General features: G+C 48.8%; 2 protein-coding genes across 3 annotated transcripts; one reads left to right on the top strand and one right to left on the bottom strand.

Moving 5' to 3' along the window:
- Positions 1-429: 429 nt before the first annotated feature.
- On the top strand, positions 430-2,664 carry LOC120050127 (putative uncharacterized protein ENSP00000383309). Its single transcript, XM_038996783.1, has 3 exons — positions 430-534; positions 753-1,497; positions 1,661-2,664. The coding sequence occupies exons 1-3, from the start codon at positions 430-432 to the stop codon at positions 2,662-2,664; spliced, it is 1,854 nt and encodes a 617-aa protein (XP_038852711.1).
- Positions 2,665-4,561: 1,897 nt separating this feature from the next.
- LOC120020765 (stromal cell-derived factor 2-like protein 1) lies at positions 4,562-8,734 on the bottom strand. 2 transcript variants are annotated; one of them, XM_038965524.1, is made up of 4 exons: positions 8,484-8,734; positions 6,705-6,901; positions 5,633-5,964; positions 4,562-5,589 (listed from the first exon to the last, which is right to left on the bottom strand). In XM_038965524.1, exons 1-3 carry the CDS (start codon positions 8,659-8,661, stop codon positions 5,680-5,682), a joined length of 660 nt encoding a protein of 219 aa, XP_038821452.1. In that variant the 5' UTR covers positions 8,662-8,734; the 3' UTR covers positions 4,562-5,589; positions 5,633-5,679. The 2 variants fall into 2 exon arrangements, with proteins under 2 accessions (XP_038821452.1, XP_038820690.1); XM_038964762.1 differs by having other exon boundaries at positions 4,562-5,964.
- Between the last annotated feature and the right edge of the window lie 4,894 nt (positions 8,735-13,628).

Raw genomic sequence — 13,628 nt, forward strand, 5'->3', positions numbered from 1 at the left:
CTAGCACTGGAGTAATATGATCACATTTTTTGGTTCTAGTCAAGATTCTAGCAGATGTGTTTAGCACTAACTGAAGTTTATTTAGTGCTTTATCCGGGTAGCCGGAAAGTAGAGCATTGCAGTAGTCGAAACCTAGAAGTAACAAAAGCATGGATTAATTTTTCTGCATCATTTTTGAACAGAAAGTTTCTGATTTTTGCAATGTTACGTAGACGAAAAAAAGCTGTCCTTGAAACAGTCTTGATATGTTTGTCAAAAGAGAGATCAGGGTCCAGAGTAACGTCGAGGTCCTTCACAGTTTTATTTGAGACGACTGTACAACCATCAAGATTAATTGTCAGATTCAACAGAAGATCTCTTTGTTTCTTGGGACCTAGAACAAGCATCCCGCGTGAAAACTGAGAGTTTAGATTGTTGGTTTCCAGGGTGATGGCAACCAATGAGGGGGTGTTTGTGTGCACGTCGACACAGTGGACACTCGTTTCGGCGGGGGGCTGGAGGAGCATCGTGGAGAAGAGTGTGGAGATTGGAGTGGTGGCTGTCCCCATGACTTAGTCCTGTAGTCACCTCCCCATGCCCTAGTCCTGCAATCACACCCCCATGCCCTAGTCCTGCAGTCACACCCCCATGCCCTAGTCCCGCAGTCACACACCCATGCCCTAGTCCTGCAGTCACCTCCCCATGCTCTAGTCCTGCAGTCACCTCCCCATGCTCTAGTCCTGCAGTCACCTCCCCATGCCCTAATCCTGCAGTCACCTCCCCATGCCCTAGTCCTGCAGTCACCTCCCCATGCCCTAGTCCTGCAGTCACCTCCCCATGCCCTAGTCCTGCAATCACACCCCCATGCCCTAGTCCTGCAGTCACACCCCCATGCCCTAGTCCCGCAGTCACACACCCATGCCCTAGTCCTGCAGTCACACCCCCATGCCCTAGTCCTGCAGTCACACACCCATGCCCTAGTCCTGCAGTCACCTCCCCATGCCCTAGTCCTGCAGTCACCTCCCCATGCTCTAGTCCTGCAGTCACCCCCCCATGCCCTAGTCCTGCAGTCACCTCCCCATGCTCTAGTCCTGCAGTCACCTCCCCATGCTCTAGTCCTGCAGTCACCTCCCCATGCCCTAGTCCTGCAGTCACCTCCCCATGCCCTAGTCCTGCAGTCACCTCAGCATGCCCTAGTCCTGCAGTCACCTCCCCATGCCCTAGTCCTGCAGTCACCTCCCCATGCCCTAGTCCTGCAGTCACCTCCCCATGCTCTAGTCCTGCAGTCACACCTCCATGCCCTAGTCCTGCAGTCACCTCCCCATGCTCTAGTCCTGCAGTCACCTCCCCATGCTCTAGTCCTGCAGTCACCTCCCCATGCCCTAATCCTGCAGTCACCTCCCCATGCCCTAGTCCTGCAGTCACCTCCCCATGCCCTAGTCCTGCAGTCACCTCCCCATGCCCTAGTCCTGCAATCCCCTCCCCATGCCCTAGTCCTGCAGTCCCCCTCATGGCCTAGTCCTGCAATCCCCTCCCCATGCCCTAGTCCTGCGGTCACCCCCCCATGCCCTAGTCCTGCAATCCCCTCCCCATGCCCTAGTCTTGCAGTCACCTCCTCATGCCCTAGGCCTGCAGTCACTTTCCCATGCCCTAGTCCTGCAATCCCCTCCCCATGCCCTAGTCCTGCAGTCACACCCCCATGCCCTAGTCCTGCAGTCACCTCCCCATGCCCTAGTCCTGCAGTCACCTCCCCATGCCCTAGTCCTGCAGTCACACCCCCGTGCACTAGTCCTGCAGTCACCTACCCATGCTCTAGTCCTGCAGTCACACCTCCATGCCCTAGTCCTGCAGTCACCTCCCCATGCTCTAGTCCTGCAGTCACCTCCCCATGCCCTAGTCCTGCAGTCACCTCCCCATGCCCTAGTCCTGCAGTCACTTCAGCATGCCCTAGTCCTGCAGTCACCTCCCCATGCCCTAATCCTGCAGTCACCTCCCCATGCCCTAGTCCTGCAGTCACCTCCCCATGCCCTAGTCCTGCAGTCACCTCAGCATGCCCTAGTCCTGCAGTCACCTCCCCATGCCCTAGTCCTGCAGTCACCTCCCCATGCCCTAGTCCTGCAGTCACCTCCCCATGCCCTAGTCCTGCAATCCCCTCCCCATGCCCTAGTCCTGCAGTCACACCCCCATGCCCTAGTCCTGCAGTCACCTCCCCATGCCCTAGTCCTGCAGTCACCTCCCCATGCCCTAGTCCTGCAGTCACACCCCCGTGCACTAGTCCTGCAGTCACCTCCCCATGCCCTAGTCCTGCAGTCACACCCCCGTGCACTAGTCCTGCAGTCACCTCCCCATGCCCTAGTCCTGCAGTCACACCTCCATGCCCTAGTCCTGCAGTCACCTCCCCATGCTCTAGTCCTGCAGTCACCTCCCCATGCCCTAATCCTGCAGTCACCTCCCCATGCCCTAGTCCTGCAGTCACCTCCCCATGCCCTAGTCCTGCAGTCACCTCAGCATGCCCTAGTCCTGCAGTCACACCCCCATGCCCTAGTCCTGCAGTCACCTCCCCATGCCCTAGTCCTGCAGTCACCTCCCCATGCCCTAGTCCTGCAATCCCCTCCCCATGCCCTAGTCCTGCAGTCACCCCCCCATGCCCTAGTCCTGCAATCCCCTCCCCTCCCCATGCCCTAGTCCTGCAGTCACCTCCCCATGCCCTAGTCCTGCAGTCACCTCCCCATGCCCTAGTCCTGCAGTCACCCCCCCATGCCCTAGTCCTGCAGTCACCTCCCCATGCCCTAGTCCTGCAGTCACCTCCCCATGCCCTAGTCCTGCAGTCACCTCCCCATGCCCTAGTCCTGCAGTCACCTCCCCATGCCCTAGTCCTGCAGTCACCTCCCCATGCCCTAGTCCTGCAGTCACCCCCCCATGCCCTAGTCCTGCAATCCCCTCCCCATGCCCTAGTCCTGCAGTCACCTCCCCATGCCCTAGTCCTGCAGTCACTTTCCCATGCCCTAGTCCTGCAATCCCCTCCCCATGCCCTAGTCCTGCAGTCACCTCCCCATGCCCTAGTCCTGCAGTCACACACCCATGCCCTAGTCCTGCAGTCACCTCCCCATGCCCTAGTCCTGCAGTCACCTCCCCATGCCCTAGTCCTGCAGTCACCTCCCCATGCCCTAGTCCTGCAGTCACCTCCCCATGCCCTAGTCCTGCAGTCACCTCCCCATGCCCTAGTCCTGCAGTCACCCCCCTGTGCACTAGTCCTGCAGTCACCCCCCTGTGCACTAGTCCTGCAGTCACACACCCATGCCCTAGTCCTGCAGTCACCCCCCTGTGCACTAGTCCTGCAGTCACACACCCATGCCCTAGTCCTGCAGTCACCCCCCTGTGCACTAGTCCTGCAGTCACCCCCCTGTGCACTAGTCCTGCAGTCACCCCCCTGTGCACTAGTCCTGCAGTCACCCCCCTGTGCACTAGTCCTGCAGTCACACACCCATGCCCTAGTCCTGCAGTCACCCCCCCGTGCACTAGTCCTCTAGGTAGGAGTGTTTGTGACACGACAACTCCAGCGTTGGAACTGATCATCTGCTGCAGCCTGATCGGAGGGCTGCTCCTCTACTCTCTCTCTCTACTTCAGGAAGAGGTTTCCCCAGCCATCATCCCAACCTCAGGGGAATCCCATTTCCATGACTCTTCTGCCAGGCGCTGGAGCTGCTGATCCCTATGATAATGTACCAGCTGACCCAGGCACCACAGTTACCAGAGAGAACCCCAGAGGAAGCTAGTAACACCACCTGTCAGTCTCTCAGTGCAGCAGACCAGGAGCCATCCGCCCACCACACCGATCCAGGATCAGCCCTGTGCATTGAGGCAGCAGAGTCAACCATAGTCATAGAAGTACCCCTAGACAGGCCAGTGTCATAGAGCCTCTATACATCCAAATGGAATAGTTTGTCAACCATTTTAGGTAGGGTCTGTTCTGATTGGGGGGGGTCAAATAGAACTAGAATTTCAGTCTGTAGTCAACTCATAGAGTTAGATAGACTCATCTTTGAGTCTACAACGGCTAATATTTATTTTTATTGTTTTATTTAAAGTTTATTTAACTAGGCAAGTCAGTTAAGAACAAATTCTTATTTACAATGACGGCCTAACCCGGTAAAACCTGGACGATGCTGGGCCAATTGTGCGCCGCCCTATGGGACTCCCAATCACGGCCGGATGTGATACAGCCTGGATTCGAAACAGGGACTGTAGTGACGCCTCTTACACCGAGCCACTTGGGAGCTCATCCAGAGTCCTCTATTTAACTCTATGGCAGCTCCACTGCACTGACCACCCGTCAGATTCTCTAAGAAGAACCTTTGTAATATTACTAATATGAGCTCGGTCCTGTTTTATGCTCTCTAACTTTGTCTGTGACAATTTTCCAGCCTTGACGTCTAGTCTCTATTGTAAGAGTACATGACTTCTATGTCATTACATTAGTTTGTTCTGTCCAATAGCGTGTGGATGTGGATGTGTGCAGTAGCCTATAGGTGTGAATTGCACAACTAGAGAATATTCCTTGGACATAGGCACAGAACCACAATGTCATTATTGATGTGATTCATCATTGAAAGAGCAACTAGCCCAAACCAAGGTGTTTCATCATAACATATGGAGTTGAGGCTCTATATTATGGACTATAAAATATCCTCCCCGATGACCCACAATGAAAACTGCAGAGAACAAAAAATAAAAGGCCTTAAAAATTGTGTTCCAAATAACTTAAATCATCTTGTCTTCCCTTATACAAATAAACTATATCCTTTCCTGACATACAAACATAAAATAAGTCTAAACACAATAAGAAAACACTCCCAAAAGCAATCAGGTGAGTCATGTTCCATGGGAAAGGCCTTACAGCACTGTATGTGGTGTCTAAATGTGATATTATTACAGGTAAAGGGTAAGCACAGCAGCTAGAGGTGTAGACCTTGGAAGTGAAAAATCCAGACAATGTTTTTATTAGCATCAGGATGTATGCAGTCGGTCGCTAAGGAGTAGACAGACACAGTAGATTCACCTGGAAATGGCAGTGGTTCCCTTAGATTTCAGGTGCTGATACCTCTGATATCTCCCTCAAACTAAACAAAGCCAAATTCTTCAATCCCATTTTTGTTCCAGAGATGTGTCAAATTCAAAAAACGTCAACTGATTCTCATTGTCAGACAACCTTCTCATCTCCCCGTCTGATCACGTCACCAGAGACTGACTGCACAGAGCCTGATGCTCCTAATGTAAGCCTATAGTCAGTAGTCAATAGTCATCAACGTTGTTCCCGGTTGGGTAACGGGTATACAAAAGAATGTCATAAAGTCATAGGCGTCATCTTGACCCAGTTAGCTGCATCCTGCAGTCGACTTGGACTGTGTCTGACATGGCTCCCTATTCCCTATTTTAGTGCACTATTTTTGATCAGAGTCATGTGGGTATATATTATAGAATAGAGAATAGGGTTCCATTTCAGACGAAGCCTAGGCGCAATATTATGTGACGATGTCTGATGCCCTCATTGTGATGTCGTCAGAGCTCGTCATGATGTCAGAGCTCATCGTGACGCAGCAGCTTGATGATGTCGTCAGAGCTCTTCGTGATGGTCTCTCATTAGCTTGATGATGTCGTCAGAGCTCTTCGTGATGGTGTCTCATTAGCTTGATGATGTCGTCAGAGCTCTTCGTGATTGTGTCTCAGCGGTTCTTGGCTGGGGAGAATGAAGACACCCTCCATAGCCTTCCAGTAGTTGTTCTGGTTGGCAGTGCCCATGGCGTGCACCTCCCTCTGCCCGCGGATGGGGTTGCCGTACTGCTCGCCCGTCACGCTCAGGAAGGCGTCGGTGCCGACGTGTTTGAAGCGCACCGCCTCGTCCCGCTCCCAGATGGAGCCGTCACACTGCACCCTCCACACGTCCAGGTCATCCCCCTCGCCGTTCTCACCAAACGCACTCACCTCCTGGAGAAAGAGAACGGGACAATGGCAGGTTGATAGACAGCATTGAAGGGAAGTGGTGTGTGTTTGTTACCTGGTTGTGGGACAGTGACTAGCTAGAATTGTGTGTGTGTATTCCCACTGCCTCGATTACCTGGTTGTTGGACAGTGACTAGCTAGAATTGTGTGTGTGTATTCCCACTGCCTCTATTACCTGATTGTTGGACAGTGACTAGCTAGAATTGTGTGTGTGTATTCCCACTGCCTCTATTACCTGGTTGTTGGACAGTGACTAGCTAGAATTGTGTGTGTGTATTCCCACTGCCTCTATTACCTGGTTGTGGGACAGTGACTAGCTAGAATTGTGTGTGTGTATTCCCACTGCCTCTATTACCTGGTTGTTGGACAGTGACTAGCTAGAATTGTGTGTGTGTATTCCCACTGCCTCTATTACCTGGTTGTGGGACAGTGACTAGCTAGAATTGTGTGTGTGTATTCCCACTGCCTCTATTACCTGGTTGTTGGACAGTGACTAGCTAGAATTGTGTGTGTGTGTGTGTGTATTCCCACTGCCTCTATTACCTGGTTGTGGGACAGTGACTAGCTAGAATTGTGTGTGTGTGTATTCCCACTGCCTCTATTACCTGGTTGTGGGACAGTGACTAGCTAGAATTGTGTGTGTGTATTCCCACTGCCTCTATTACCTGGTTGTGGGACAGTGACTAGCTAGAATTGTGTGTGTGTATTCCCACTGCCTCTATTACCTGGTTGTTGGACAGCGGCGAGCTAAAGTGGTGTGTGTGGAGGTTGCGTCCTGTGGTCATGTGCGTGATGCGGATGGCCTGATCACACTGGATGGGCACGCCTCGTTGGCAGGTCCCGTTGGGCTTCCCCCGAATCCTCCAGTAACTATTGGCATCATCTGCACTCTCGACGCCCGTCACAGACTGCTGCCCACTGCCTACAGTTTATAAAAGGAGTCAACAGATTTGCCTCAAACATCCATCTTGCCGTCATTCTTCTATTTCTGATTCCAGAGTGTCAGTGAACTAAAAAGACATATACAGTCTCGTATCAAACGTTTAGAGCACAAGGTTAAGTCCCCCAAAAAATTCACAGAATTTTGGGGTTTGATGTGCAAGATAGCAACGACAGACAAGGTCATCCCGTTTCAGGTTCCTCGTCACATTGAGCACTATTCTTGTTGTTGTGGTGGTGTTTCTTACATCATTTTTCTCATAACGTTTCTAGTATTATCACCTTCAGCAGAAAATTATTTTGGATATTAGATCGGCAGTCAAATTCAAACAGAAATTTGAAACTCAATTTATACACTGGATTCTTGACATAGCTCACTAACATATCTACTGCTGTACATACCATTTTCAGTAGGCTATATCTAGTGTAAATTCATCCGGTGTATATATGTACAGATATATGCACTGTAACAATAGGATTAGTTCCAACATTTCTTGATGTTTTTGTGTGATTATTTGTGTACTTGTTTTGACGTTTAAATGCATTGTTAGGAGCTAGTGACAGAAGCATTTCACTGCACCCACTATAACATCAGATAAACTGTGTACACGGCCAATAAACTTTGATTTGATTGATGGTATATCACTAAAACGTCAGTTCCGGAATGACTGGTTACTACTGTAATAGAGTACTGTATGTGTTACAGCTAAAACCAGTATGTGTTACAGCTTCCTGTTGAAACCCTCTTCCTGTGGGTTCTATTGTTGCGCATTACGTTACAGTACGCCTGCAATCGGTGCAACTGATATGTATCGCTGGGGATGGCAAGATTTGCATCCAGCATAGTTTACATTTGACTGTAAATTACAATAGGCCTACTTCGCGTCTAAATCAGTGGTTAAAAAGTGGAGGCAAATGTATCCAATAGACCGCACTAGAATGTAACCACCTGCTTATTCCATGGTTACAAATGTGTTTCACTATCGAGTGACGAAACATTGTTTGTTGGAACAAATGTTCCTCTCACCGATTGATACATCATTGTTGCGAGCTCGATTCTCGACCAGAGTCTAGTAGACTGTCGTCATATAAGCAAATCAATTAGCGTATTGTCATGACCATTTAAAGCCGTGATACTTCCCGGTTTAACGCAACATCTTTCCTCCAGACATGCAGCTTTGAAATGGAGACCAACCGGTTTATGACTGTCAGTAGGGGATTTGTTATGCTGCGGTGCCTTGACTCAAAGAAATCACTAAGATTGACCTTTATGGTGCTTTTAAGATTACTGGGAACGCAGGGAAAAAAACGACGTCAAATCATGACTTCAGTGATTTTAAGGTCGGAGCTCTAGAAAGAGGCCCGAGTTCCAAATTTGGAATTCCGAGTTGTCCCACCGTTTCAAAACGATATTTCCAAATCGGAGCTCGTTTTCTAAATTGTCTTTAAACCTTTGAAGTAGTAATTCGGAGATTTCCAAGTTCCCAGTTGTTTTGAACGCAGCATTAAACTATTCCGTCAATAACTGGTGACGGTGGAGTTCTCTACTGATAATGATGACTTACCTGAGCCGTATTTTACATCATGGGAGTGCAGCCGAACGTTGTGTCTCGTGTTCAGCAATTTCACGAGCGAACCGCAGGTGACGTAGTTAAACTCCGACTCCCGACCCTCGCATTTGGGCCACAAAAGAACGACCAAAAATGATTTGATTAAAACGCGGAGAGTGTAAATTAATCCCATTGTTCTGTGTCTATGGACCTAATCGAGAGCGAGAGGATATAGCGCGAGAGGACAAGGCACTTTCAAACAGTAGTGCTTATGTAAACCAATCAGAGCTTGACAAGTCCCTGATCACGGAAGTAAAGGATAACACATGCTGATCAGTTATTGGTTGAAGCACATGTGAGTTCTTGCATATTTGGTAAATTAATTCTGAAGCGGAAATGAAATTTTGGCCAGAAAATCGTCGTCACTATTTACCACAGTAACAACATAACCCTAATCCCACTGCTAACCTTATTCCTACCTTACATTTTTACAATATACTGTATACCACAATATTCCACTGTGGTAACTAGTGGAAACAGAAAACTACTGCTGATACAAGATGTATACATTGTTGCAACACAGGATTCCCTTATATGGTCTTTGATATGTCTTTGTGTTGATCGTAAATCGAATTTGAGTGTTATTGTGTGGCCAACCATGTCATTCAAGGATTTAGGCTATAGAAAAATTTAGTAGGCTAGGTTGTCTTCTCTTTCCTCCATCTGCACTATGAAGAGATGGAGATTAAGGAGAGCAGGGGACAAGGAATTGAGACAAGGAGTGGAACCCACATCAAACAACTGTGATGCACCCCTAGTGGTCTCCAATTGATCAAACACATGGGCCTCATATTCCTCATTCTTCCTTTCTATAACTCTTGCTTAATGTCAACAACAGGTTGGACAGGGTGTTCTGGGAGAGGTCTATCTCCCTCCTGCTCTGTCTGTTGAGGTTAGACAGGGTGTTCTGGGAGAGGTCTATCTCCCTCCTGCTCTGTCTGTTGAGGTTGGACAGGGTGTTCTGGGAGAGGTCTATCTCCCTCCTGCTCTGTCTGTTGAGGTTGGACAGGGTGTTCTGGGAGAGGCCTATCCCCTTCCTGCTCTGTCTGTTGAGGTTGGACAGGGTGTTCTGGGAGAGGTCTATCTCCCTCCTGCTCTGTCTGTTGAGGTTGGACAGGGTGTTCTGGGAGAGGTCTATCTCCCTCCTGCTCTGTCTGTTGAGGTTGGACAGGGTGTTCTGGGAGAGGTCTATCTCCCTCCTGCTCTGTCTGTTGAGGTTGGACAGGGTGTTCTGGGAGAGGTCTATCTCCCTCCTGCTCTGTCTGTTGAGGTTGGACAGGGTGTTCTGGGAGAGGCCTATCCCCTTCCTGCTCTGTCTGTTGAGGTTAGACAGGGTGTTCTGGGAGAGGCCTATCTCCCTCCTGGTCTGTCTGTTGTGGTTAGACAGGGTGTTCTGGGAGAGGCCTATCTCCCTCCTGCTCTGTCTGTTGAGGTTAGACAGGGTGTTCTGGGAGAGGTCTATCTCCCTCCTGCTCTGTCTGTTGAGGTTGGACAGGGTGTTCTGGGAGAGGTCTATCTCCCTCCTGCTCTGTCTGTTGAGGTTAGACAGGGTGTTCTGGGAGAGGTCTATTCCCCTCCTGCTCTGTCTGTTGAGGTTGGACAGGGTGTTCTGGGAGAGGTCTATCTCCCTCCTGCTCTGTCTGTTGAGGTTAGACAGGGTGTTCTGGGAGAGGTCTATCTCCCTCCTGCTCTGTCTGTTGAGGTTAGATAGGGTGTTCTGGGAGAGGTCTATCTCCCTCCTGCTCTGTCTGTTGAGGTTGGACAGGGTGTTCTGGGAGAGGTCTATCTCCCTCCTGCTCTGTCTGTTGAGGTTGGACAGGGTGTTCTGGGAGAGGTCTATCTCCCTCCTGCTCTGTCTGTTGAGGTTAGACAGGGTGTTCTGGGAGAGGTCTATCTCCCTCCTGCTCTGTCTGTTGAGGTTGGACAGGGTGTTCTGGGAGAGGTCTATCTCCCTCCTGCTCTGTCTGTTGAGGTTGGACAGGGTGTTCTGGGAGAGGTCTATCTCCCTCCTGCTCTGTCTGTTGAGGTTAGACAGGGTGTTCTGGGAGAGGTCTATCTCCCTCCTGCTCTGTCTGTTGAGGTTAGACAGGGTGTTCTGGGAGAGGTCTATCCCCTTCCTGCTCTGTCTGTTGAGGTTAGACAGGGTGTTCTGGGAGAGGTCTATCTCCCTCCTGCTCTGTCTGTTGAGGTTAGACAGGGTGTTCTGGGAGAGGTCTATCTCCCTCCTGCTCTGTCTGTTGAGGTTAGACAGGGTGTTCTGGGAGAGGTCTATCTCCCTCCTGCTCTGTCTGTTGAGGTTAGACAGGGTGTTCTGGGAGAGGTCTATCTCCCTCCTGGTCTGTCTGTTGAGGTTGGATAGGGTGTTCTGGGAGAGGTCTATCTCCCTCCTGCTCTGTCTGTTGAGGTTAGACAGGGTGTTCTGGGAGAGGTCTAGCCAAGCTTCTGTGAAAATAGGAAGAGAAATCCATGATCTATTAGGAAGCCTAACTACAGTCTGGTTTAAATCAGGAGTCATCAAACCTCCTCCTGGTGAGCTACTGTTTTTGCAGGCTTTTTCTCCGGCCCTGCATAAACACACCACATATTGCAAAACATATTGCATGTAACAAACAGTTACATGACCTACAGCATGGTAAGGGAACGTTTCCGACATTTTCGGACTACTAAAAACAACTATTTATTTAGAACCACATGGAGTTTTAACTAAAGTCTCAAAGAAAACAGGGGGCTGCCTCCACTATTCCAGCACCTTTTCAACTTCAACATTTCAACATCATTAAATCACCTACAGTACGCTTAGTCTAATACAGTGACAACTAAAAGATACCAAAAAACTATTCAGTCCAATCAACGTAAGCTAAATATGATGTGGCTGTCCATGGTTCTGATTTCTGTGTGTGCGTGCAAGTAGAAAAAACATGATGACTCATCCTACTTGTAGAGAAAGGCTAGTGCCATTCTCCTCTTTCATGTTGCCTAAACGGTCTATGACTCTGTCATACAGTACACTTTTAGTTTTTGTTATCCTAGGCTACCTGGCTAAAATGCTTGCTCGCTATCCTAACGTTCATGTGCATCGATACGCCAGCCCAGCTAGTTAACATTAGCATACTACATCTAGCTAGCTAGCTACATATAGAATTCATGGTTGGATCAGAATCGCCGTCATAATCACTGGCCAGTACGGAGAATTAAGTAAAACCACAAGTCCAAATCCCTATCTCCATCCATGGCCGATTTAACTACAATTCAAGTTTGTTTCTGTCAATGATGAAGTTTGGCTTGTGATGTGATTGGTCTGAAGCCAAATCCAAACCGGTGCACCAAGACCTTTCAGTTTAGTTCAATGCTGATTGGCTATTATTTTATACTTCATTTATCAAGGGAAGCCAAGTGCTCGCTGGCTTCCCTTAGCATTTAATGCTATGGGCGGCAACAATGTCATACTCTTTCTGACCAGACAGCATCAGATACGCTACACATAGTGAGACAGAGGGGTGCTGTTTCATTCGACCGGATGATTTAATCAGTGAGAGAAATTAAGTCTCTTGGAAATTGAAGGACATTTCTGAAACACAGAGAGACGAAAGATAAATAATTTTGTATGGTTTTTAAAAAAATACTTTTTTTCTTGGTCAATTTTTTGGGGAAGCCTAGCTTACCTTGACAACCATGAATACACGTCACAGACACACACGCGTGCACGCACACACACACACACACACACACACACACACACACACACACACACACACACACACACACACACACACACACACACACACACACACACACACACACACACACACACACACACACACACACACACAGTTTATGCATTCTGCCTTTGCATCAGCATGGGTATCAAAGGCAATCAGATTTGAACACTCACCTTGCTCTATTTTCAGAGTGGATGACGACTGCTCCTATGGAATCTCCCCCGTGTTTTCTGTGCGCTGATTGGTCGAGGGGTCCAGATCCGTGGAGGAGAGCAACGGCGAGTGATTGATTGGCGTCAACCGCCGAAGTCCCAGCCGTTACATTCAAACAAGATACATTTGTCACCTTGTCTGACGTTGTCTTATTTTGATCGGGGAGGGCAGGTTCAAGGGACCCCGTCTGCCTTTCTGGCCTGAAGAAGTTTCAGCGGGACTTTTGACATGAGCCTCTCTAGCAAGGAAAAGCTTTAAGCTCCTCTTTCAGGGTACAGCGCCATAGGGTCGCAGAGATCAACGATGGGTGACTGGGCTTTGGCAGAGGAGCCCGAGGTTCTGCTTTAACAGAACCATGTATTCGTCGGACTCCATCCATTTCTGGTTCGCGTCCAACAGTTTTAGATTTCTGAAGAAGACGCATTCAGATTCGGTCAAGTCAGATATGAGAAAGTTGAGTCCACTGTTTGCATCGAAGTCTGAGTTTCCTGCTCCCTCAATTCTCTTCAGAATAGATGTGCAGAATCCAGACGTTATAACGGCCTGTAACAAGCCTACTGTTCTTTAAATGAAGGCTATGTAGGCCTCGTAAGTTTTTTGGAAACAAAATATGTGAGGCCTACTATTGCAAACTCTGAACTCTGTCAAGCCCACTAGCCTACTTGCCCAATCACATGCGTCAGTGATTACACAAATGCATAATGGAACAATATAATTAAATAATTATTACGTTGGCTAATTGTGCATCAGTCCATTAGGCTGCTATGTCATTGAGAATGAACAAAGTCGCTGTTTGCCCCGCTGCTGAAAACAAAATGTTAGTCAAAAAGAAATGTGAGATAAAGTCTAGCTAATTTTTATAGTGGAGATCAAGTTTATAAATTGCCTGGCTGGGCTGATGAGACAGTGGATTACGCAGACAGATGGAACCAGATGGAACAGAGTAAATATGCATTTCATTGTCATAGAGTTGGCAGGTGGTCACTTCTGGAATAGACACTGACTGGAAGGCGGTTTTAACCAATCAGCATTCACGATTAGACACACCCGTTGTATAAAGAACAGAATAGAATAGATGATTATGTCATAGACTCCTGTGTCAACTTTAAACAGTCATTGGCCAGCTGGGGCAATGTGACATGGGAAAGGCAACGCTGTGTAGCCAGTG

Source organism: Salvelinus namaycush, chromosome 1, assembly GCF_016432855.1.
Source record: "Salvelinus namaycush isolate Seneca chromosome 1, SaNama_1.0, whole genome shotgun sequence".
NCBI lineage: Eukaryota > Metazoa > Chordata > Actinopteri > Salmoniformes > Salmonidae > Salvelinus > Salvelinus namaycush.